General features: G+C 40.6%; 1 protein-coding gene and 1 long non-coding RNA gene across 4 annotated transcripts in view; one reads left to right on the top strand and one right to left on the bottom strand.

The window, feature by feature from the left end:
- Nucleotides 1-27,500, bottom strand: part of LOC147033872 (uncharacterized) — a 110,467-nt gene that overhangs the window by 55,762 nt on the left and 27,205 nt on the right. Inside the window, exons 1-3 of one of the 2 annotated variants that reach the window (XR_015055725.1) lie at nucleotides 25,357-25,516; nucleotides 25,028-25,211; nucleotides 16,136-16,183 (exon numbers count right to left, since the gene is read on the bottom strand). This is a non-coding gene — a long non-coding RNA (uncharacterized LOC147033872). Of the gene's footprint in view, nucleotides 1-16,135; nucleotides 16,184-25,027; nucleotides 25,212-25,356; nucleotides 25,517-27,500 lie in introns of those variants that run through there. The other variant, XR_015055721.1, reaches the window with a different exon arrangement.
- LOC147033871 (homeobox protein MSX-2-like) overlaps nucleotides 25,682-27,500 on the top strand; it is a 39,713-nt gene continuing 37,894 nt past the window's right edge. Inside the window, exon 1 of one of the 2 annotated variants that reach the window (XM_085872079.1) lies at nucleotides 25,682-26,217. In XM_085872079.1, the coding sequence (XP_085728205.1) occupies nucleotides 25,908-26,217 (310 nt within the window). In that variant the 5' untranslated portion in view covers nucleotides 25,682-25,907. The remainder of the gene's footprint in view (nucleotides 26,218-27,500) is intronic. The other variant, XM_085872075.1, reaches the window with a different exon arrangement.

Below are 27,500 nucleotides of genomic sequence, written 5' to 3'. Positions count from 1 at the left end.
TTCAATTATTTATTTATTTACCGAAAACGATTCCACGATCCACACACCACCTCCAATTATTTATTTATTTTCCAAAAACGATTACCCACCCACACACCACCTCCAATTATTTATTTATTTACCGAAAACGATTCCACGACCCACACACCACCTCCAATTATTTATTATTTAAAGAGGGAGTGGCGTAGGAAAGTGGGCGTGGCTTATGAAAAATATTAAGTGGCTCAGGAGGTGTGGTCAAACAAGAGCATTGAAAGAAGTTTATCGGTGTGTGTGTGTGTGTGTGTGTGTGTGTGTGTGTGTGTGTGTGTGTTTCTGCAACGTGAGGCTCCACAGCACAAACCAGCAAACCGATTATTTTTCAAATGGTAGTCCTTCAAAAATAGGGTGTCTATTTACCGTCATTTTTTATGAGTGCCAGTTGGCAAAATACGCAACAGGAAAAATCTTGCCAGGCAGAGGAACAATTGTATGTGAACCAATACGTCTTGACAATGAATCTTCGTCGGTGGATCGGTCAGAATGAAAAGTATCGTATCCAACGCTTCGATCCTAGCGAATCCCTCGTCGCCGACCGGCTTGTTTGTTTGTTTGTTTGTTTGTTTGTTTGTGAACAGTATTACGGAAAAACTCCTCGACGGATTTTGACGAAACTTGGTGGGGGGATTTGGTATGGTCAAAGGATCATGCCAATCGATTTTGGACTTGGTCCAAAATCCAATATGGCCGCTATGGCGGCCATTTTGAAAAATTTGAATTTTTTTTTTGCATTTCTACATGTTTTAAGTGATTTCCAACCCCCCCCCCCCCAACCCAAAAAAATTGTTACAGAAAAAAAAATTTGCAACTTTATTTTCAACTAAATTTCGATTTTTTTTTTTTTTGCATTTCTACATGTTATAAGTGATTTACAACAAAAAAAACATGCCAGAATTATAATTGCGGCTGATTTTGGAACTTCAGGTGGATATACCCACGTAAAATCAATTTCTGTCTCAAGAAATCTAGTTATGACGAATCACTTGAGTTTGTAAAAGTTAAAAGTAAAAGGGAAAGTTGCAAACTATAACTCTGTGAGCACTGTTGACGTCAAATTGAATGAATAGGATATCAGGTTCACTTGAGTGACCTAGCAGTATTGGCGGTGGAGGTTTTGCACTCTACCGAGTGCTCCCCCTCTAGTTATTAATGATATTCTCCAACCCCTTCGTGGAGGCTGCATGAGGTTCATGACCTCATGCAGCCTCCACGAAAAACATGAGGTATCAACTTATGGGTGAATTGTACAATTGAAATCTCCAGCAAAACAAATAAATGCGGATGAGTCTTTGTCTTTTATGAAATCTCGCAGTAAAGGAAAGAAATTTTTCCTTTCTATGGGATCACTCGAAGTGTAAACATTTACCACCACTATTTTTTGGCCATTGCACAGAAACTCCACCGATATGAGTTGTACTTTACATATTTCTTTCAACAAAAACTGCTGTACGGGAAGCTTGTGGCTTAAACAAATAGCTGCACCGGCCTTGGGTGTAGGAAACCCACTTCAGAACCACTGCCCTACAAAAAGTTTTCCCCACGCAGCTGTAAGGGTGTTTGTAGCATGGGTCTCCTGTAATAGGATAATGTCAGCTTTTACTTTCTCTAAGGTTTGAATACTTTGAATTCTCCGGAATGGGGCTCGACCCCCATTAATGTTCAAGGTTGCAATCTGTAGCTCTGTCATTGGAAAAAAACTGGCATTTCAAAAACCTTCTACCTGCAGTTCTTTGTTTGCTTATGTCACAGCTTTCCTGAGACGCTGAAATTGAGGTTCAGAAAGTTCTGTAAAGTCATTCCTTTGTTACATCTGCTTTGCAGTCACAATGAAAGCCCTGATATCAGGAAAATGGTCTCAAATTTGAACAATGAGTTGCCTAAAGGTTCCGCTCAGGAAAAGAACATCTTCCTTAGATATTGCGGTTTGTTTCCCTTTCCCATGGATTGCGCCTGAAGTTTCACTTGAGTAGGAGGACATCCTCCCAGAAACGACACCTGTGTCATCGTCGTCATCTGATCGCAATTGGATTATTGATTCCTCTTCCATACCAGCACCAGTACATTCTTCCTGTTGGCATTCCACAGAGAGCTCTGCCCTATCGTTACTATCCATTTTTAAATCATTTTCCTTTTTAGATCCTCGTGGAGGATCTCGAAGTCTTTCTCACGTTGTTGTTCTTCATCTTCTTCTGGTGGACTTTTTTGTTTCACAGCCTACAGTTTTCATCGAAACTTCCTGAAACTTGGCATATATGTGTAAAAAAATACCCTGCGCAGACAGTCACCATCTCCGATTTTGAAAATTCCTCCTAGAAAAAAAGTTATGACGTCGAAATATCTCCGCTAATGGAAATCGCCTCAAAAATTATCTCTGAAACTCGGCAAGCTTTTTGAATTCTGTTTGCGGGAATCGAACAGGGCATTAGCAGAGATGAATTACCGCACATATGATACATCACTATGACGTCATATCAATTTTTATGATGTCATTCCTATTTTTTGACATTTTTTGTTTCACAACCCAGAGTTTTCATCGGATCTTCGTGAAACTTGCCATGTATATGCAGAAAGCCCACGCGCAGGCAGTAACCATCTCCAATTTTGGAAGTTCTTCCAAGAAAAAAAGTTGACGTCATAATATCACCACTAATGGAAATCACCGATACCATTATCTCCGAAACTTGGCAAGCTGTTTTAATTTTGTTTGTGGGAATCAAGCCGGGCATTAGCACAGATAATTTATCGCAAACCTGATACATCACAATGACGTCATATTCGTTTTTATGACGTCATCATTAAGAGTACGAGGATCTGAGCTCATTTGAGCTTGTTATCATTGTGTGTGGTACACTGACTATTGTCCTCAAGAGTAGGTCTTTTCCCCTCATGTATACGAGCGTTGTTAAGAGTTTTATCTCCTTCAACATGAGCAAGCAGTGGAGCCTCGTTTCCAACCAGCACCTCACCGCTTTGCTCATCTTGTGAAGGTTAATCAAGATTAATCTCTATCTGGATTACTAAATCTTTGCCGCTTTTATTCGCACCTTCAGTGCTTCGGCAAAAGCGTTTCAAAACCCTCCTCGAAACAGTATCCATATCCTGTTCCTCATCACTAAAAAAAAACCCTTCCGGAGCTTGCAGACCCTCTCCCGTTTCGACTTGGTCATGATCAGTACAATCTTTGGACATACCTGAGCGTCTTGGTGTGGATCCTTTTTCTATAAGTGACTCACGTGCAGAGTCCACCATAACAGCCGCGGGTGGGAGGGCGACCCTGCTGCCGCAGTCACGGGTGCAGCAGCAGCAGCAGCAGCAGCAGCAGCAGCAGCAGCAGCAGCAGCAGCAGCAGCAGCAGCAGCAGCAGCAGCAGCAGCAGCAGCAGCAGCAGCAGCAGCAGCAGCAGCAGCAGCAGCAGCAGCAACAACAGCAGCAGCAACAACAGCAGCAGCAGCAGCAACAACAGCAGCAACAACAGCAACAGCAGCAGATGTTCTTTCACCATCAGGAGAATGGTAGTTGGTGTGACCATATGCACTACAGCCGTAGCAGGTTAAGGTCTCTGTCATTGCGAAGATCCTATAATCGTGTTCTGCCACTTTAAAACTCAAGGAGATATTAATCTGCGTTGCGCCATTTTTTAACACGACATAGCAGAACCGCCTGAACAATTCTATACGTTTTAATTTATCGTTCCTCGTGCGGAAGGGAACCGTGATGATTCTTCACACTACTGTGCCATAATCACCGAATTTTTGCTGAATTACTTCGTTCGATAAGAAAGGAGGCACATTACTCAGGACTATTTTTGTGGCGGGAGTGTCCATCGACGAGACCGGAACAAACGTTTCGTCATCTCCCAGAAATAGACCGTTAATTGCACAACCACGTCAACAAAACACGTTTTGAAACAAAAACCACAACCTTGTGGCTCATTTTAGAGGCAGCACGAATATTTTCTACACCTATTTGTTCTCCAATCTTGAGGAGAATATCATCCATTAAAACGCCTTCCGGGGGTACGAAGCACAGGCCGTGCTTACGTGATACACCCTCGTCGGCAACATGGCGATTAAAGATTCGTCTATTTTTACTTACACTCGCCATGTTTTAAATAAACAAGTATATAAAGATAAAATAAATGGTAATATGGTTCTAATTAGAACTAAGAGAGAAAAAAAATAAAAACAATAACAAGAGGAAGAACCTCAAAAAAAAAAAGCGAGGTAACCACCTCAGGTGATTAATATCAATAATAATAATATCCGACCGTGCTGTCTCTCCCTCTCTCTCTCTCTCCCTCAGATAGACAAGACAAGACAAGAACACCAGCAAGAAAAACACCATCAAATGGACAATAGAGAAGGGAAGGGAGATAAGAGAAAGCAACACAAAGCTCCACATGTACCGCCAGAGACTGAGCAACAGCACCCGGCGATTGCACATGTGTGCCAAAGCGAGCAACAGTGAGAGAGAGACAGAGACAGTGAGAGAGAAAGACAGAGACAGAGAGATAGAGAGAGAGAGAGATAGAGAGATAGAGAGATAGAGAGAGATAGAGAGAGATAGAGAGAGATAGAGAGAGATAGAGAGAGATAGAGAGAGATAGAGAGAGATAGAGATAGAGATAGAGATAGAGATAGAGATAGAGATAGAGATAGAGATAGAGATAGAGATAGAGATAGAGATAGAGATAGAGATAGAGATAGAGAGAGAGGTTGGAGAGAGAGAGAGGTTGGAGAGAGAGAGAGGTTGGAGAGAGAGAGAGGTTGGAGAGAGAGAGAGGTTGGGGAGAGAGAGAGAGAGAGGTTGGAGAGAGAGAGAGGTTGAGAGAGAGAGAGAGAGAGAGAGAGAGAGAGAGAGAGAGAGAGAGAGAGAGAGAGAGAGAGAGAGAGAGAGAGAGAGAGAGAGAGAGAGAGAGAGAGAGAGAGAGAGAGAGAGAGAGAGAGAGAGAGAGAGAGAGAAAGAGAGAGAGAGAGAGAGAGAGAGAGAGAAAGAGACAGAGAAAGAGACAGGGACAGGGACAGGGACAGGGACAGGGACAGGGACAGGGACAGAGACAGAGACAGAGACAGAGACAGAGACAGAGACAGAGACAGAGACAGAGACAGAGACAGAGAGAGAATGAGAGAGACAGAGATAGAGACAAAGACAGAGTTGGGGGGGTAGGTTAGAAATCAGAGAGAATATGTGAATAACACACACACACGCACGCACGCACATGCACACACACACACACACACACACACGTTTGGCCGATATCGGCAATTTTCGGAAATCGGCAGGTTGGAGTCAGTGCGATTACCATCTACAGTACATATTGTATACACCCTAAAAACCTTGAGTAGCTTTACTGAAAAACAATGTTGGGTTTGATGAAGACATTTCAGGGATATGTTCACAAACATTAATCTTTATAAACAGCTGTGTGTGACGGGTGGAAAAAAATTTGGCTCGCTAATTTGGAAAACACGTTGATATGGCAAACAGCTTGAGAATCGGGTGTTATTTCACAACAACTTGCTCTGAATGACAGAACACAAACCACTCGCTCAAGATAACGGAGCACGAACCACTTGCTCAGGACGACGGAGCGCAGTTCCGCTATCGAAGGTAGGGTACTCGGCAAGTGGCTTAGGCATTCGAGCAAGCACTGCAATTGAATGGTTGATAAGGAACGGCTGGCCAGGCTGTGGCTACATACCATGTAGGATCCCTTTAACTTTAAAATCGGTCTTCACCAGTAGATGGATGGATTTGGACCATACTCTGTGCAGAGCGTTGGTGCTGCCTTAGCAATATCCTTGGCCCTTGGACACAATCCTGGACAGGTCACCACCATGACACAGGATACCAGCAAGCGGACACTCATTTTGCCGACCCCAGGATGATCGGCAGTCAACCCAACCTCGTATTAATTCAACAGCCGAGTGAGATTTCAACTCAGGATCCTTGGATCCCATGCCCACCACCCTAACCATGAAGCCAACACCAGGCATAATTTGATAACATGAGTGAGGAAAGTGAAAAAAAAATCTTTAAAAAATCGTCGTGGCCTGTTCCAAGTCAAGGCATGGTTGAGCAGGCCAAAAAACATGGTGGCTTCAGACCCCAGCGAGCTTACCTTGGATATGCCTTAAGACCCTAGGATAAAATGACATGTAAAGCCATCGTTCATCATCTGTGTGCCAAGTTTGAACAACATCAGTAAATGCTTGTCCAATTAATGGTCGAAGACGTATTCAACCCCAGGTTGTTGTTTTTTAACAACTAAAATGGCTGCCAGTATACCATCTTGGATCTGACCTCAGACAAAAAAAAAGACATGTAAATATATATATATATATATATATATATATATATATATCTATATATATATATATATATATATATATATATATATATATATATATATATATATATATATATAAGCCATCATTCGTTATGTGTGTGCCAAGTTTGAACAAGGTCGGTAGATGCATGTCTGAGAAATGGTTGACGTGTTCGATACAAAGTTGTTGTTTTTTACACCTAAAATGGCCGCCAGTCTACCAGTCGGCCATCTTTGAAGAGATCACAAAATAAAATGAGGTGCACGTGTATGCCATTATGAACTGTGGTTGTGCCAAATTTGTGCAAAATCGGACCATGCATGTCTGAGAATCGGATGAGGACGTGTTCTACACTGGGTGTTTTTACAACTAAAATGGCCGCCAGTTGGCAATCTTTGATCGCATCGTGAAACAAAATTATGTGCATATGTATAGCATCAGGTATTGTCTTTTTGCCAAGTATGAATAAAATCAGTCCATGCATGTCAGAAATATGGTTGCGGACACAAGCACACGCACACATGGACACGAAAATCGAGACCAAATCCATGAGCCCCGTTTCGGACCAAGTCCAATGGGGGCCAATAAAGAGAAATGTCAAAAAGTAGAAAGAAATGTGAAAGGTTCTGTGCAGACAAACAAAAACGGACAGGCAAACAAATGGACCAAAATGCAATACCCTCTCCTCTCGCGAGGGTAATAAATAAATATGATGTCCCTTTGCAAGGGACTTCAACACAGTGGGAGGCCATTTGGCCCATCAAGGCTGCACAATGGTTGTTTGTTTGTGCTTTGTCCTTTATAAATACTAATCATCAAACAAGGAAGTAGCTTGTATCATTTTTAATCTTTGGTTTGACTTAGTTGGGGTTTGAACCTCCGACATCCACAGAATCAAAGGGGATGCTGTAACGATTACACCACCAAGTCTGGTTAAACATATGTACATACAATAAACCTTATCCAGACAAACAACAAACCTTATTGTAATGGCTGCCAACGACATTAGTTTTCATTACGATCAAAATTTTCTATTGTCCCATCCCAAAAGCAAGTGATATGAGAGGCATGTAGGAGCGCCAAATAAGGACCGTGCATTGCCTTTTGGGAGGACTTTTACACAAAGTGGGACATCATTTGGATGAACGTCAGTGTACATTGATGACAAAAGCAGCTGCAATGGTGAACAGTCGCCCGATGAACACAGACAACTTGAATGATCCCATGTCGCTGGAGCCGTTGGCACCAAATCACTTGTTGACCATGAACATCATTCTGCCATCTCCTGGGAACTTTCAACGAGTGGATTTGTATTCCCATAAAAGATGATGCTGGGTGCAGCAGTTGGCAAACGAGTTTTGCCACCGCTGGTGACGAGAGTACTTGCAAGCACTGCAACGGAAGCAGAAATGGAATCTCCCAAGAAGAAATCTTAAAGTTGGTGACTTGGTCTGAATCAAGGATAAAGATATCCCACATAATCGGTGGCTACTCGCTCGTGTCCAAGATACATCCCGAGATGAAGACAGCTATGTCTGCAAAGCCAAGCTTGCAGTCAGCACTTCTAGCTTAGACACCAAGGGGAGGCGTAAAAATGCAGTCACATATCTGGATCAAACACTTCAGAAGTTAGTTACTTTGCTTAAAAAAAAAAAAAAAAAATCTGAACTGGTTTACACCTCTCTGTTGTTAAAGAAATTTAGATTAATTTTGGAGAGTTTTGTAATGGCTGCCGATGACTACTTTTCATAACAATCAAACTTTTCTTTTAGGTTTTGCTATGCTAATAGTTATGGCAGTGTGCAGCTGTCTGAATGATGTTTTAATGGTGATTTAAATCTTGCTTTTCTTAACAGCACTTTACATCGAGTTTTTGGCTCACCTGGAATATAGTTCTGGGGAGCTTATGGGATCGCATGTCGTCGGTCGGTCCATAAATACTTGCAACTTCTTCTCAGAAACTACACACACAATTTCAATGAAACTTGACTGCAACCTTCCTCACCCATGATGTACCAAAATTTGTTCACGATGTATCGGGGTTCAAAAGATCGGGGTCGAAAGGGATTTATGGGGGGGGGGAGGTTGCCCCCAAAATTGGTATTTTCTATACCATTCATGTCGCTTCCTCCTCAGCATCATTATTCTACCAGGTGAGCGCCCAGGGGTATTGCCCCTATTTTTGTAATGTCCAACGACGACATTTTAGGCTTCATAGCTATTTCCGTCTTTTAAATAGTGACGTTTTGAGAAGTTTCCTGGTGTGGCATGATATGGAGCGCAGCCACGTGAAGAGCACAGAAAGAACGTCGTGTTGAAATCGAACACTGAACCCTACGAGAGATTAAGGATCCAAAGTTGGTATGTAATCTCATTCGTTTTTGTTTTTTGTATACATTGTCGAGGCTCGTATGAGAACTAACACACAACACACAGCAAGGGGGGCATGAGACAAGAGGGATGGGAGAGGGAAGGACAAAACAGTGGGGAACAAAGACATTTGGAGATCTGTAGAAGGGAGAGGGATGGGGCAGGGAACACGAGGTATACAAGATGGATATTACAGGGACTTTCAGGAAGGAAAGCAGGGAATTTGAAGGAGGTGGGATTGGGGTGGATTAATGGGGGGAGAAAAGATCGAGGATTTGGATGGGGGAAGATAAGAGGTGGTGGTGAGCATTTGTCTTATTGGACGTTTGGACAAGAGGTGGTGGTGAGCATTTGTCTTATTTGACGTTTGGACATTTGTGGCTTAATCTGTAAGACATTCGTTTGATGTGCATTTGTCGTTTTGCAGTGCAATTGCTTTGCAAACGGTCCGTATTTCGCCATTACTGGTTTTGCGTACAGAACAAAAATGTACTGTATGATTGTTAGTATCGAAGCCGAAATTGGAAACTGCAATTATTGTAACGGAGATCTGTGCTTAATTTGGTGTTTGTTTCTCATGTTGTAATTTCACGGAGGCATCGAATAAAACTGTTTCTGTACGAAACCCAAAGTTTCCTGTAATCTCCTTTGCGCAGTGTTCCGCTGCGACATCACCTGAACCCCAACAGTTACACTTATAAACACATAAATAAACCTTATACACACAGATAAATATACCTTATACATGCGCATACAATAAAGCTTTGCATTCAGGTGAAAGAGTTCAATTTTTGTCTCAACAGACCACAGAATCTTTTGCCTCATGCTCTTAGAGTCTTTCACCTGCCATTCTGCAAACTCCAGGTGTGCTGTCATGTGCCTTTTTCTCAGGAGTGGCATCCGTCTGGCCACTCTCCCATAAAGCCTGGATTTGTAAAGTGCTGCAGAGATTGTCCTTCTGGAAGGTTCTTTCTCCCATCTCAACCAATGAAATCTGTAGTTCTGTCAGAGTGGTCACTGGGTTATTGGTCACCTCCATGACCAAGGTCCTTCTTTCTCAATTGCTCAGTTTGTTCAGACGGCCAGCTCTCGGAAGAGTCTTGGTAGTTCCATATTCTTTCCATTTCCTAATGATGGAGCTCACTGTGCTCTTGGAAACCTTCCACACTCTAGAAATTATTTTATACTCTTACCCAGATCTTTGCCTCCTCACAATTCCATCTCGGAGTTCTATGGACGGTTCCTTGGACTTCATGGGAGAGTTTCTGCTCTGACCTGCACTGTCAACTGTGGGACCTTATGTAGAAAGGTGTGTTTCTTTCTAAACCATGTCCAATCAATTGAATTGGCCACAGGTGGACTCCATTCAAGTTGTAGACTCATCTCAAGGATGATCAAAGGAAATTGGATCCACCTGAGCTCAATTTGGAGTGTCATCATAAAGGGGTTGAATACTTATTGATGCAAGACATTTCACCCTTTCATTTTCATTAATTTATAAAAAAATTCTCAAAACATGTTTTTACTTTGTCATTATGGGATATTTTGTGAAGACCGGCAACAAAAAATTTGAATTCAATTAAAATTAAAATTCAGGCTGTAACACAACAAAATGTGACAAAAGTCAAGGGGTGTGAATACTTTCTGAAGCACTGCACAATAAACCTTATACAAGGCACATACAATAAACCTTGTACATGGCACATACAATAAACCTGAAACACGCACATACAATAAACCTTGTACACACACGTACAATAAACCTTTCACACGCACATACAATAAACCAAATGCATGGCATGCTTAATAAACCATCACAACGTGTCCGTGCTCAGCACTGTGTTAGTGTGAATGACAAGTTCATGAAAAAAGAAGATAACTTTGTATAACGTAACTGCAAACAGCCATTCAGCAAGGGTCGGACGTTCCACGCCATTTGCTGTGCGTTTGGAAGATAATGTGACACCGGCGTATGTTTCACACTGAAATGTCAAGCCTTCGCGTGTGGAAGGAAATTAATTCAGAATGAATACCAACCGCACCACCTCCCCACCCACCCAAGCCTTGGGGTAAACACTGCGTACATTTTGCGAGGTTAATATATTGTGCTTCTGTCAAATATTTAAACAATATTCTGTGTGCGGGTCCACAGACCCCATTGTGATTGTTGAGGGCACAATGGTGTAATGTATTACAAACAACACAATTATTGGCTTCGTTATTGCTCCTTTTACTTATAACCTCACCTTAGATAAACGACACGATTTTATATCACATTATATAAAGAGAAAAATATCCATTTGGCGATGAGTTGGCATCGCATCATATTTGGAACTTTACATAAGAGATATATAAAATGTTCTCGGAATTCTACATTTTCATGATTAATATTTCAATACCCTTGTGAATCCGCTGAGCCCACCTTCCAAATTTCCAAGTTTTCCTTCCTGAGGGTTTCCTTCTGTTTCCATACTGTCCACCCCATGCATCCTCCCTGCCTCACATTCCTCTCCACACCCAATTATTTGTGCAAGTCTCCCTCTATTTTGTCCTTCAACTCCGCTGTGGTCGTGTACCCCACCCCCTCCCTTCCCCTACTGTTCCTTTTGTTCTGTTGCATCCAGATACGTTCATTTAATATTCTACTTCTTCCAAAGGCCTTGACTTATACAAAACAAAACAAAAATAAGAAAAAGAGCAATCAGACATTGGAGTCCCTCACCAGGACCTGTTTTGTGTGGTGTTTGTGTACTGGTGTGTTACATAATTAATAATAAACACAACTAGAACTGCCACTTTATAACTGCTGGCAGTGATGACCGGGTACCATGACGTCCCGCTTTGATCGGACACTTGACACTGACCCATGACATTCATTATTATTCAAATGAATTCAGAATGGGATGAAAATTAATTTAGTTCAAATCAAATGGAAGACCAAATAGGTACAATACTGCATTGGAGTCATCAGAAGGAATCCAAACAAGCAAAAAGCAAAGATGGAGTCATCAGGAGGAACCTGGATAGGATTCAGGTTTCAGCTGCTTCTATTCTACCCTCAAACCCATCCAGGTGCAGCCAAGTGAGCCTTATTCAAACAAAAAAAATATATCAAAAAGATCCCAGATCAAAAAATCATATAATTCTGGCTGCCAGACCATGCTTCCAATCAGGTTGAAATTCAAAACATATATCCCCCAGCATGACGATCATAATTGTGACGTTTCACTTCGATCGATGAAACGGTTCAAGAGAAAAAATATTTTAAATATTTCTGCTCAATCCAATATAGCTGCCAGACTATGTGACCTATCAATTATTCATGAATACACTGGTATTCCCAAGGCTGAGGGAATATTTGTGTGTAGTTTCCCCTCGATCTGTCCAGTCGTTCTGGAGAAGGAGATTTATTAGTGGGTTTAAGGGTAAATCCAATATGGCTGCCAAACCAATTGACTTATGACATCTATGTGAGAACATTTTTTCAAATAAATTAATTTTTTTTTAGGTCAAATTTGTTTTCGGGATTTTGCAAGTATTCTGCTCTGTGTGATGTCTTTCTTGTTACTTGAATTGCGAAATTGAAGATTCGCAAGTATATTGGTTAGTCTGGTCTGTGTGTTTGTATGTCAATCACCTACAGGTCACAATTTTAAACCGATCTTCACGAAACTTCACCAATTAGTGGAGTTGATCAGAAGCAAGAAGCCGATTGATTTTGAGGTCAAAAGTGCAACATAGGCCAAAGGTTAACAACTTTGTTAAATTTTTGAAATCATCAATTTTCATCTGATTAACTTGAAATTTGAAGAGGATTTGCATCTCAGGTCAGTGAATTTAACCACCAATAATTTTTGCGGTCAACATAGGCTGACAGGTCAACATAGGCTGCATTTCTAAAATTGTCACTTTTGATCTGATTGACTTGAAATTTGAAAAGGATTTTAATATTTGGTCATTGAATTAAACGACCACTTATTTTTTAGGTCAAGTTTGTTTTGAGGCTTTAGAAAGTATCGTACTCTGCACAACATCTTGTTTATTTATTCGTAGGCAGCCAATGGCTGCTTGGCTGTATCATTTTCTGGGTGTGCGGCTGTGCTGTTGATACAATGTCCCCTGTTACCAGTAACTTTTTGAGGTATCATGTTGTGTGCTGTATCGGTTTTAGCCAAATCACTCAATGATGAAGAATCACTTTAACAATTCTCGAATCCAAATCCAAATCTTCACCAAAATCGAATCAATGCTTCTTTCTCACACAACCAACCTGTCCACCAATTTTTGGCAAAATCCATCCATAACCTTTTGAGATATATTGAGATATATTCGGCTCACAGACAGACAGACAGGCAAACAGTTAGGGGTGATATAACAAACTCCATCTGCCTTAGGTGGTGGAGGAAAAAAAAAACCCAGCAACAATTTTGTTTTCATATATATATATATATATATATTATATATATACATATATATATATATATATATATATATATATATATATATATATATATATATTATATATATACATATAATTTGTCATTGAAAGTATTTCATTACTGAGTATTTATTATCCACACAAAGGTATTAAAATATTTGGCATTTCTTGGACATATATTTACAAGGATCTCGAATACTGAGAACATTTGGATGCCCATTGGTGTACAACATGAAGATCGTGATGATTGAAGAGTATAAATGAAGGAGTATCACCATATAGAATACACTTGAGGTGTATAGAACATGTCAATTACCCCAGCCAGGGTTTCATTCCACATGAATGAATATCTCGTTGTAAGTAATATGCTGTACTAATGCGTGTTTCATACTACATCACATTTCACGTCATTATTACACGTTGTGCTGATACACACAAGTGGAACACATGGTTCTTTAACTGTAGCATGTTGGAGCACCAAGTACAATGATCATATTACATATTGTAACGACAAAGCATCTGAACATGCAAAGCCCATCCGCTTTGAATTCAGACTTCCTCTTCCATATGCTAAACGGTACCTTTGACCTTGTGACCAAATTGTGAATTGGTTTTCTCCATATTCTCATAATAAAGCTTTGTTGAAAATTTGATGACAAAAGCTCAAATGGTAAAAAATAATAATAATAAAAATTACGTCTTACAAAAGCTCAAATGATAACTAAAATTTCAGGTCAATGAGATGAAAATTGATGATTTTATGTGATGCTGAACTTTGATCTTTTAACCAAATTATTCATTTTTCTTCTCCATATTCTCATTATAAAGCTTTGCTGAAAATTTGACAAAAGCTCACAGAGTAAAAAAAAGTTACGGCCCCGACAGACACGCACGCACGCACACACACACACACACACACACACACACACACACACACACACACACACACACACACACACACACACACACACACACACACACACACACACACACACACACACACACGCACGCACGCAAAACCCTGTCGCCTGCTCTGCCAGAATGGCACTCGTGAGAGCAGATAAATATTGCCGCCAGGCTGAACAGTTTACGTTTTGCATCCCACTGATAGGCCTGACCTGGATCTGAAACTGAATCAGAATCGAATCAGCTTGTTCTTGTCATGTACCCAACTCATCCACCAAGTTTTGTCATTACTCACCTTCAACGTTTTGAAATATCATGCTATATATCATTTTTGGCTCCATCTCTCAATGGAGAAGAATTACTTAAAATATTCTCATATCCGGATCTGGATTCAGATCTTCACCAAAATCTAATTGTTTTGTCCGTGTCAAACCCCCAACCTGTTCACCAAGTTTTGTCTGAATCCGCTCATACCTTTTTGAGATAAGCTGTTGGGTGAAAACATAACGTCCGTCCACCTTTGGTGGCGGAGGAAAAACAAAATTCTGAAGTTTACTGCCATTGATGCACCATCTTCTACACCACCTTATTTAACATGTTAAATTAATTATTCGTGCCTGTTTGTGTCCTTTATGAGTACTGCGAAAGGAAAGGTTTTTGAAAGTAACAAAAAGTCTATTTGTGTTCTGCAGTGTTCAAGTGTATAGTTAAATTGAAATAAAATAAAGATAAAGAATATTGTCAACAAAAACAATAACTCAGACGTTAACCACCGTTGAAGCAGCTTCTCTTACACCACCTTATTTAAAAACATTTTTTGGAAGTTAACCATAGTTGATGCAGTGTCTTTTACACCACCGTATTTAACACATTACATTCATTCTTCGTGCCTGTGGTTTGTCCTTTAAGACGTCCTTAAAAACAGTACATTTCATGTTTGGAATGATTTTCAATTTTGTTTGACTGCCAGACAGGCAGACAGAGTAAAAAATTATCTCACTCCTTTTTGTGCAATCACGATCAGGACAAATTCAGAGTTAAAGTACTGTTAAACTGCATGTTCACTTTCCGATTCATGTTCCGATTAGTGTTCAAAATATAACATTCAATTGAAATAATGTTGTTCCTCAATCATAAACTGACATAGGAAGACAGACAGGGACAGACAGACAAAGTGAACCAATTGCTTTACTCTGCTTTTCGCTTTGCGTGCGGGGTAATGACCAATTTGTGTGTACACCTTCTCGGCCCTTGCTGTTGCTGTCGGGAATCAGATCAGACTCAATTGAAATAAAGTAAAGATTTTTGAGGTTGGAGCAATAATTTTTTCAGAAGTTTCCCACCGTTGATGCAGTTTTTAACAAACACCACCTCATTTAACATTTTATATTAGTTATTTGTGCCTGTTGTTTGTGTCCTTTATGACATCCTTAAAAACAGTACGTTTCATGTTTGGAATGATTTTCCATTGTGTTTGATTGCCAAGCAGGCAGACAGAGTATTTAAAAAATATATAAATTAACCTTCCTCTCTCTGCACATGCTTAATTGGGATGAGATCCCATACAACGAGCCAAATTCAGAGCTAAAGAATTGCTAAACTGCAGGTTCGTGTTACAATTTGTGTTCTAGTGTTTAAAATATAAAAATTCAATTGTAATTAAGTCAACCAGCGATCATAGACGAACGTCTGGAGTCAAACAGACACAGACAGCGTAAACCAATTGCTTAACCCCACCCTGCGCTATGCACACGCACATGGTAATGACAATGGAAGGATCCTGGAGATCCAGTAAAATGCTTACGTGATATATAGACAGAACCGCACACTGTCACATATTAATTTCATGATCGATTTATAATGAGATGCCACGAGGTAATTAAAGGTGATTAATTAGTCATCAACTTACGCAATGGCACGAATGTGTTTGAATAACTGATTGTTTATTTATAATATAAAATCTACACCATTGTGCAGGATTATATTATTGATATATTGAGAACAGTACTGTATTGTATTGTGTATGTACGGTGAAGGCACACATGATACTCACGTATCTAAGTACTGGTGATCATCCCTCTAATAGATAAGATGGACATGCCTGCACAGATAGAACACAAGATAATGTCAGAGAGTGAGGGCTCTATGTACATCATGGTCCCTTTAGGTCCCTAATCTTAGTTTGTAGCAAGATTGTCTAATCCTCACTGAGAGGTGTCGCAGACTAGTAACCAGTGATTTGTTCAGGTGGGTCGGAGGGGGTTTGGAGTGGACTGGTAAATGGTGACTTTTTGGGGTTGGGAATTGCATACGTGGCAAGTTGGAGGTGATGAAAAACAGGCTAGTGGGAATGAAAAGCAGGTTTTTATTTATTTATTTATTTATTTGTTTATTAGACTTAATCAGAAGTGAAGTGATACTGCATGCAGAATCCTGGAGGGTGGTGATGTGACCTTTGGGGAGGGAAAGCTCATGACATCACAGCCAATTGAATGGAGTGCTACCTTTCACATCAGCCACAGGTTGTTACAAGTCTTTCAGTTTGTGTGTCAATCCTTGCTCGTGGAATGGAAGCAAAATATTGCATTTTAAAACTTGAATGTACTTTCTTTCCAATATGTGTTTTGATGAAACTAAAACAGTTCTGCAGGTTTTCAGAAACAAAACTGGCCAAACCTGTGAAATGCGCATCACTTTCCATCTATGTCCATCGGAGTAGACGAGTAAACGGTGATTTGTTAGGGATGGTTGGAGTAAACTATTAAGTAGTGATTTGTTAGGGGGGGTTGGAGTAGACGAGTAACCAAGGATTTGTTGGCAGTTGGGTGGGTTGAAGTAGACTAGTAAAGAAGGATTTGTTAGGGGGAGTGGGGGTTGGAGTGGACTCGTAAACTGATTTGTTTAGGGGGGAGGGTGCTTTGAATAGACTCGTAAACAATGGTTTGATTGGGGGGGAGGGGGTGGTTGGAGTTGACTCATAAATGGAGATTTGTTCGGGAGGAGGTCGGAAAAGACTATTAAACAGTGATTTGTTCGTGGTGGGGTGGGGTTGGAATAGACGAGTGAACGAGAATTTGTTTGGGAGGGAGGTTGGAGTAGACGAGTAAAGAAGGAATTGCTAGCAGTGGGGTGGAGTTGAAGTGGACTAGTAAACAATGGTTTGATAGGGAGGTGGGGATTGGAGCAGACGAGTTAACAAGGATTTGTTAAGGGGGGTTGGATTCGACGAGTAAACGAGGATTTGTTTGGGAGGGAGGTTGGAGTAGACAAGTGAAGAAGGATTTGTTTGAGAGGGAGGTTGAAGTAGACTAGTAAAGAAGGAATTGCTAGCAGTGGGGTGGGGTTGAAGTGGACTAGTAAACAATGGTTTGATAGGGAGGTGGGGGGTTGGAGCAGACGCGTTAACAAGGATTTGTTAGCAGTGGGGTGGGGGTTGAAGTGGATGAGTAAAGAAGGATTTGTTAAGGGGGGTTGGAGTGGATTAGTAAAATGATTTTATGGGGGGAGGGGTTAGAGTAGACTAGTAAACAACGATTTGTTTGGTAGGGAGTTTCAAATCGACTGGAAAACAAAGATTTGTTGGTGGTGGGGGTGAGGTTGGAGTCGACTAGTAAAAAATGATTTGGAAGTAGAAGGTGTGCAGTTGGAGGAGACGAGTAAACAGTGACTTGACACACACACACACACACACACACACACACACACACACACACACACACACACACACACACACACACACACACACACACACACACACACACACACACACACACACACACACACACACACACACACACACGCAGCCTTGAGGCTGCTGGTTGCATCATTGGTTAGGGACATAGCTATGCCACTGATGCATTGCCCCTATTACCAATACGCTGGTGTTCATTTCGCCGACCTCAGAAGGATGACAGGCTGAGTCAACCCCACCTGATGTCAATTCAGCAGCCAACAGGGCTTGAACTCAGGACCCTAAGATCCCAAGCCAGCCACCCTAACCACCAAGCCAATGCCAGGTTGATAGTGATTTGATAAGAGGTGGGGTTGGAATGGACTAGCAAGGAAGGATTTGGTTGGGAGGGAGGTTAGAGTAGACTAGTAAACTGATTTGTTAGGGACAGCTGGAGTCGTCTAGTAAATGGTGATTTATTTTTGGGGTGGGGGGGGTGGAGTAGACTTGTAAACGGTGAATATTGGGGGGGTGGTAGGGGTGTTGTTGGAGACTACCAATCCAAGGGTAATTTGAAGGCGCGTCTGAAGTCCAAGGGACGCGCTCCATGGCTTTGATTAGAGTGAGCTTGGAATGTGCCACTGCCTCGAGGCTCGAGAGGGGAGGACATGCACAAGGCTCTCCCAGACAGGCACCAAAAGAGAGTGCGTGTGGGTGTGTGGAGTGTGTTTGTGTGGGTGTGTGGTGTGTGTTTGTGCGTGCGTGCGTGCGTGCCGTTGGTTGTCATGTCTATATTCGGATATTCGGGTTTCAAAAGGTGGAACAGGAGTCCTCATAGGTTTTGAAGTATCCACCTCTGTTTCAGTATGGGATCATGAATCATGGACCAAGCTGTGAAGTTTTGTTTTTCTCAAAGTTTTATTCCAAGGGCTCTTTTCAGGATTGTCAATGAGCCCCAAGTATGTGTGTGTGTTATGTGTGTTATATGTGATGTGTACAGGAAGAGACATAATGACAGAAATAGACAATGGTCACAGCTACTACACAGAGTACCAGACGCTATTCCGATTGACGTCACGTCCGTATTGACGCGTTTCATTGCACGTTTGGCTCCCAGGGTAGATCGGTACACATTGGTCGATATCGTTGGAATCGGTCATTTTTGTATCGTCAGTCGTTGGTGCAGAACTAAAACGGAAACACAACGAACAAAATTGATGAAGGAGACGAGGCCAAAACTCGAATCGCATCACATGGAAAGGCAGCAATGAGCATAGATGCGTAAACTAGACTATGTCTGCGATCATATGTATGTGTTGGGAGTGATAAATTAAGAAATATAAATTAGTATCAGGAATAAAAAATAAAGGAAAGGTTTATTTGAGGAGAGCAAGGATGTAAGGAAGTAAGGGAACATGGATATGTGGCACATGGAAGGACGGCGACTTTAAAAATTCCACCATCGTTGCGTACACATTATGTCGAAGTCAGCGAGGAAACTGATATTGAAATCAATTGTGGGAGACGTTCTCATCGCCATGTGGGATTTTCTACATGTACGACGTGTGAGTGCATGCAATGATGTAAAAGGGGGCAATTTACGGGCATGTGCTGTAAAACGAGGAAGAGCGATAAAGGTTTGTCTTGCCAGTGGGGAGATGGGGGGGGGGCATAGATAGAGACCGGGTCGGAGACACACACCGTGAGTACTCCCTGTGGGTGACTCGCTTTGCGGGTCGGACGGCGGGGGTCGCGAAGTGATAGCCTGCCAGGGACCGGGGAAATTGTCCCTTGGTGGAGGGGGCATGGCTCGGTCTGGAAACTCTCCCTTAGGTTACGGCTGCTTTCATGTCGCCGCGACTGGCGCCTTAAAACAACTTCGTCTTGTCTGCTTATTAACCCCTTCCGCTTAATCATGACTGATCGTCCGAATATGCCCTTAAGGAGGAGGCTGTGGCATTTTTTCGAACTTACGGAGACAGATCTGCACGAGTTGTAGTGTAAATGCGTGGGTAATGGGACCTTTGGAAACTAGTACATCACATTTGGACTAACGAGGGTCGTTCAAAAGCTTCTGGGAACAATATGTTTACAACACTCCAACAATCACACATATAAAGGGTATATAAATATAAATATTTCTTTTTTTCACGCACGCGCACGCGCGCGCACACACACACACACGCGCACGCACACGCACACGCACACGCACACGCACGCGCACGCGCACACGCACACGCACACACACACACACACACACACACACACACACACACACACACACACACACACACACACACACATTTACTTGGACAGCACAATGTAAAATAAAAAAATTGCATTTCTCGGACTATTGTGACTATCTCTGAATAAGAATATTTTGAACACCCAAGGAGTATGGATAATAGTGATCACGGCATTGATAAAGGTAAAGGTAAAACAAATAATTTTATACATTCATGTGCCAAATTAAGATGCTCTATCCATAATATCAAGAGTTAAAAAAAATTCTGGTTTTTTTGCATACATTGTCGAGGCTCGGATGAGAGTTAAGAGAGTATGAGAGCTCATGAGAGAGCTAAGAGAGAGCTACGAGTAAGCTCTCTCGTATGAGAGCTAAGAGAGGCTCATATGAGAGTATGAGAGCTCTTGTTAGTAAATTACATGTTCATGGCAAAAAAAAAAAGAAAAAAATTGTTGAAAAGTATAATTGATTCTAAATGTTCAATAATGTCTGGAGGTGAAGTCGATAATGAAATTGTCTCTTAATTAACAATACAACCGCAGTCCCCGAAGTGCTGCCTCTCCCTAGATTGTTTTCCCGACGTCGTTAGCAGTTAAAACGCTGTTTCACAAAGGCCAGGATCTCGGGGATATTCAAATTGCCATCGAACACTTGCCGCCAAGCTTAATAGTGCTGAAATCGTGCAAAATGCTCGGACGTGTGAAATGAGGATCAAGACCCCTGGGCAGAGGGAAGAGTGAGTCGGTCCGTGAGCTCAAGACGCTGTCTTTATAAACAAACTTCAAAGGGTATGTTCGAAGCAGCAAAGGTAATATTGCGAATTTCATAATCCCTTAAAAAGCAGCACGCCAATACCCTAAAAGTCTTCTAGGTCTGAAGAAAAGTGTAATCATAATTAAAGTGAGTACGCCTTAAGCTGTTCTGGTGTATAATTATGCCTAAATGGTGGGTTTTGCGGCACTGTCGACATGAAAGTGTGCGAATCACCACCAACCCCCACCCCCCCCCCCCAACAAAAGCTGAAAAGGTGTTTAAATCAGACGACTCGTGCATTTGGTATAACCCTTCAATCGTGGTCACTGGGACTCTGGAATACTAAACGGTGTCTTTTATTAAAAAAAAAAAACCCCAGTTGCTTGGTTCAGTAAGTGCATCGAAAAAGAACAAAGTAAAAAGCGAAAAGAAGAAAAGGGAAAAAGAAGAAAAAGATAAATAGGAGAAAATGAGGAGAAAAAAAAAGAAAAAAAAACAGGAGAAAAGCGAGAGAAAGGAAAGAAAGGGGGAAAGGAAGAAGAAGTGAAAAGGAAAATAATGGTATGAAAGAGGAGAAATATGAGGATAAAAATTAAGCGAGAAAGGAGGATAAGGAGAGAAGGAACGAAAAGAGGAAGAAAAAAAAAACAGAAGAGCAAGAAGGAAAATAAAATTTGGCAAACAAAACTTACAAACACCTTGTAACCTTGGTGTATTGGGAGTTATTAGTGCTGTGAACTCTCGAGAGAAATAAAATATAATTTGGGTGAAAATGGAGATTAAAAAAACAAGAAAGATGCAAAAGTAAATTTAAAAAACGAGAATACTGAAACGAATAAATATACAGGAGAAAACGGAACTCAAAATAAATTTATTTTGCAAACAAATTTTCAGCATTTATGAAAGCTCAGGAAATTAAGAAAAGCTTTCACCAGGGTGTAAGCTAGTTTCTCAAAATGAGGATAACCGAGTTTATCAAAAGAGGATAATCGTTCATCAGGGTATAAACCAGTTTATCAAATGAGAATAAATTTTCACTGGGGAAAAATAGTTTATCAAACAACAATAAACTGGTTTAACAAATAACAATAAACTAGTTTTTCAGACAAAGATAAACTAGTTTATCAAACAAGGATAAAGTTTCACTGAGGTATAAACTAGTGTATGAAATGAGGATAAACTTTCACCAGGGCACAAATAAACGAGTTTATTAAATGAAGATAAACATACAGGGCATAAACTAGTTTAGTAAATGACAATAAATGAGTTTATCAAACAAGGATAACTTTTCACTGAGGTATAAACGAGTTTATCAAATAAGGATAAACTTTCACTGATATATAAGCTAGTTTATCAAATGTGTATAAACTTTCACTGGAGTGTAAAATGAGTTCATCAAATCAGGATAAACTTTCACCAGGGTATAAATTAGTTTATGAAATGAAGATAAACCTTCAACAGGGAGTAAACTTGTTGATCAAAGGAGGATAAACTCTCACGGGGATATAAGTTAATTTATCAAATGAGGATAAACTCTCACGGGGATATAAGTTAATTTATCAAATGAGGATAAACTCTCACCGGGATATAAACGAGTTTATCAAATGAGGATAAACTCTCACCGGGATATAAACGAGTTTATCAAATGAGGATAAACTTTCACTGGGATATACGTGAGTTTATCAAATGATGATAAACTTTCAGTGGGATATATGTTAGTTTATCAAATGAGGATAAACACTCACTGGGATATAAATCAGTTCAGCAAATGAGAATAAACCTTCACCAGGGTATAAACAAGTTTATCAAATGAGACTAAGCCTTCCCCAGGGTATAAACTCTCACTGGGATATAAACCACTTTAACAAAGGAGGATAAACTCGCTGGGATATAAATTAGTTCATCAAATGAGGATAAACGCGCTGGGATATAAACTAGTTGATCAAATGAGGATAAACTTTCACTCAGATATGAATGAGTTCATTCAATGATGATAAACACTCAGTGGGATATAAACCAGTTTCTGGAATGAGCATAAACTAACTGGGATATAAACCAGTTTATCACATGAGATTAAGCTCACTGGGAAATAAACCAGTTCATCAAATTAGGATAAACTCACTGGGATATAAACCAGTTCATCAAATGAGGATAAACTCACTGGGATATAAACCAGTTTATTAAATGAGAAACTCTCACTGGGATATAAGCTAGTTTATCAAATGGGATAAACTCTCACTGGAATATAAACGAGTTTATCAAATGGGATAAACTCTCACTGGGATATAAGCTAGTTTATCAAATGGGATAAACTCTCACCGGGATATAAACGAGTTTATCAAATGAGGATAAACTTTCACTGGGATATACGTTAGTTTATCAAATGATGATAAACCTTCAGTGGGATATACGTTAGTTTATCAAATGAGGATAAACACTCACTGGGATATAAACCAGTTCAGCAAATGAGAATAAACCTTCACCAGGGTATAAACAAGTTTATCAAATGAGAATAAGCCTTCCCCAGGGTATAAACTCTCACTGGGATATAAACCACTTTAACAAAGGAGGATAAACTCACTGGGATATAAAGTAGTTCATCAAATGAGGATAAACTCGCTGGGATATAAACTAGTTGATCAAATGAGGATAAACTTTCACTCAGATATGAATGAGTTCATTCAATGATGATAAACACTCAGTGGGATATAAACCAGTTTATGGAATGAGGATAAACTAACTGGAATATAAACCAGTTTATCACATGGGAATAAACTCACTGGGAAATAAACCAGTTCATCAAATGAGGATAAACTCACTGGGATATAAACCAGTTCATCAAATGAGGATAAACTCACTGGGATATAAACCAGTTCATCAAATGAGGATAAACTCACTGGGATATAAACCAGTTCATCAAATGAGGATAAACTCACTGGGATATAAACAAGTTCATCAAATGAGGATAAACTCACTGGGATATAAACCAGTTCATCAAATGAGGATAAACTCACTGGGATATAAACCAGTTCATAAAATGAGGATAAACTCACTGGGATATAAACAAGTTCATCAAATGAGGATAAACTCACTGGGATATAAACAAGTTCATCAAATGAGGATAAACTCACTGGGATATAAACCAGTTCATCAAATGAGGATAAACTCACTGGGATATAAACCAGTTTATTAAATGAGAAACTCTCACTGGGATATAAGCTAGTTTATCAAATGGGATAAACTCTCACTGGGATATAAACTAGGTTATCAAATGAGGATAAACTCTCACTGGGATATAAATCATATGCCTGGCATTGGCTTAATGGTTAGGTGGTTGGTTTGGGATCCTCAGATCTTGAGTTCAAATCCCACTCTGCTGTTGAATTAATACCAAGTGGGGTGGACTCTGCCTGTCATCCTTCCGAAGTCGGCAAAATGAGTGCGAGCTTGCTACTATCCTGTGTCGGGGTGGCGTTCCGTTCAGGATTGTGTCCAATAGCCAAGGAGACTGCTGAGGCAGCACCAATGCTCTGTACAGAGTATGGTCCCAATGGATGGATGGATATAAATCAGTTTATCAAATGAAGAAACTTTCATTGGGGGGAAAAAAATTGTTTATCAAATTCGGATAAACTCTCACTGGAATATAAACTAGCGTGTCAAACAAGGATACACTTTCACTGGGATATCAACTAGTTTATGAATTGAGTATGAACTCTCACTGGGATATAAACTTGTTTATCAAATGAGGATAAAATTTCACTGGGATATAAGCGAGTTTATCAAATGAGGATAAACAAATTTGTCAATTGAGGATCAACTTTCACCAAGGTATAAACTAGTTTTTCAAATGAGGATAAACCTTTAAATGATAGACGATAGCTTATCAAATTATGATGACCTTTCACCAACTTATAATCTCTTTTCTCAAATGAGGATAAACCTTCATGAGGAGTTCACGAAAAATACAAAAACAGATCGCTTTGGGCAATTAAAAAAGGAAAACAAATTGTATAAATAAGATGACCGTGTACTGGGTAAATTCTTTACTCGAATTGCAATGCGAGCCTCATCTCGACCCTCACTGTGTTGCTTCACATGCTTGCCTCTGACGTTTACCCTGTCTATGACGCGTGTCCCTTGTTGTGACCCGCTGAGGTGTTCTACTCCCCCTCCCGTGCTGCCCTCAATGTGATATTAATATTGCTGTGATGTGTTGCCATTGCTACGACTTATTCCCCTCGATGTTTATCAGCCAGGACGCGTTCTACCCTCACCACGATGCTCGAAGACCCAGGTTTCTCTTGCTTTTGCCGTCATAAGTAAGGGCTTGTGAGAACTTCTCGAACAGCCTCTGTTCCATGTTCTCCACCGAGCCTGATGTAAACGATGGCTCAGTGAGAGCCGTGCCGTCTGGATTCAATACGACGCTCCGACTGATGTCTGCGTTCGCTGCACCTCCTGCAAAGACAAACGACGTAGTAAAAGGGTGGGTTATCAGGCTATAAGTCCAGCGGCACAGATGATGCTTTTGGACAGGATCCAGAGCGAACTTTATTCATGGCAACTCATGTGTCTGCGATGTCACAAGCACTCTTATCCTCACGCTATTTGTGAGTTACAAATAATGTCACAGGAACATGACAAAAAATAACAAAACAACATGCAAATAGAACTTTCAAGCGCTCCTTCCGATGGAAGCAGGGACTCCGAAGCATCACTTTCATCTTTAAAGACGCCGTCGAGGAAGGCATCAAAAGGGGCGTCACAAAATGAGTGTGCGTGTCTTGTGGGCGGAGCGGCATGAAAAGGCGCGTGTATTATGGTTGGGGCGTTAAACGTGCGAGTATAGTGGGTGGAGTCACATGAAAAGTGCATGTCTCGTGGGCGGAGCCACCTTAAAAGGCACACGGTGCTCACCGTACTCGGCCATAATCTTCTGCGATTAGATAGCAAAACAAATCCCTTTATGAAGACGTCGGGAACAGCAGCGTGGAGCCGGGACGTGCTCGAATAGTGAGAAAGCGCGCTCATGAGCGCATTTCCCCGCTGCGCACCGATTGTGACAATCAAGGGCGGCAACGCGGATTCCCTTGAATTTGAAAAGCTCGTCCTTACCGCGGTCTCGACTCGTGGCTGTACCGTGAGGCGCCCGCCATGGACAGGGATGGGGAGTCCTGTTGCGCGACTCCGACGCCCGCCAGCGCTCTACCTTTCAGTGTGGAATCGCTCATGTCCGATCGGCGTATGAGGGACAAGGACTTTTGGAGATCCTCGGACCGTAGCACTTCACGGTCTCCTCAAGGTGCTCCCCCGGGGCTCGTCCAGACCCCACCCATGGTCTCTGGAGCGGCGACGGGTGTCGCATCCGCTGAGGGACCCGCAGTCTCCGCGAAGACACCTGGTCTGGTAGAGCAAGTGGATAAACTGTCTTGGAGCATTCACGGCCCGTACAGTTCGCCCCCACGTGAGTACCCCTATCCAGTGGAATTTTTCGGTAACTTTTTGCGGTAACGATGAGTGTTACATCATGGGGTTTAATTGGTGTTAATTATCCCCATTTATTACCATAAACAGAACAGCAAAAATAATGAAATTTTTATCAACTCATGAAACATTATTAACCGTATCTAAATGACCCACATAGACCTTAAATTTTGTACCTGTATTCACCAGTTCACCTAACGAGATAGAGTGCAAAGCAAGAAAGAACTGGATTTATGAATCAATTATTTGTAAAACTTAACAATGAAGAAGTGCTTAAACATCTAACCAGGAAGAGCGCATACCTCCACCACGCAATGCCGAATTGATCAGAACATATTGGGACCAATACATTTTTGAGATATCGTACTATATATCATTTTTTGCCCCATCTCTTAATGGTGAAGAATCACGTAAAAAATTATAGTGGTCGATCCGGATCTGGATCTTCAACAAAATCTAATCAGTTCGTCCTTGTCAAACACCAAACTTGCCCACAAAATTATCAGAATCCGTTCATAAGTTTTTGAGATATCCTGCACACAAACAAACAAACAATCAGTTCGGGGGTGAAAACGTAACCTCCTTCCACCTTGGGTGATGGAGGTAATAATAAACGGTTTAACATTCCATTGTCGTTATTGTGTTTGAAATGATTTAATAAACTCTTCATGACGATGTGTGTGAGTAACATATTCAAAACTCAAGTTTATAATTATTCATTTCCGAAAAATTAAATCGTGTATATCCAACGACAAAACTGCATTGGTGAGTTTATCAACCTTTATTGGACCCTCCCCCAAATCACCCTCTACCCCCCCCCACCCCAACCCCTCAAGATGTGACGATTCATGTGACTCAGGGTCAACGATAAATTTAACACTCAACTTAAGCTTATACACCCATTTCGATAAAATTGTGATACATCCGCAGTGCGTACTTCACATTCACAACAAAAACCCGGTAAGTGAGCGAACCAAACACATATGTATATATACATATATATATATATACATATATATATATATGTATATATATATATATATATATACATATATATATACACATATATATATATATATATATATATATATATATATACACATATATATACATATATATATATATATATATATATATATATATATATATATATATATATATATACATATATATATATATATATATATATACATATATATATATATATATATATATATATATATATATATATATATATATATATATATATACATATATATATAT

Source organism: Eptatretus burgeri, chromosome 1 (genome assembly GCF_056783735.1).
Source record: "Eptatretus burgeri isolate ZD-2024b chromosome 1, Ebu_testis_v1, whole genome shotgun sequence".
NCBI classification, from domain to species: domain Eukaryota; kingdom Metazoa; phylum Chordata; class Myxini; order Myxiniformes; family Myxinidae; genus Eptatretus; species Eptatretus burgeri.
The sequence above is the reverse complement of the archived record's forward strand: the minus strand, read 5'-3'. Positions and strand labels throughout refer to the sequence as shown.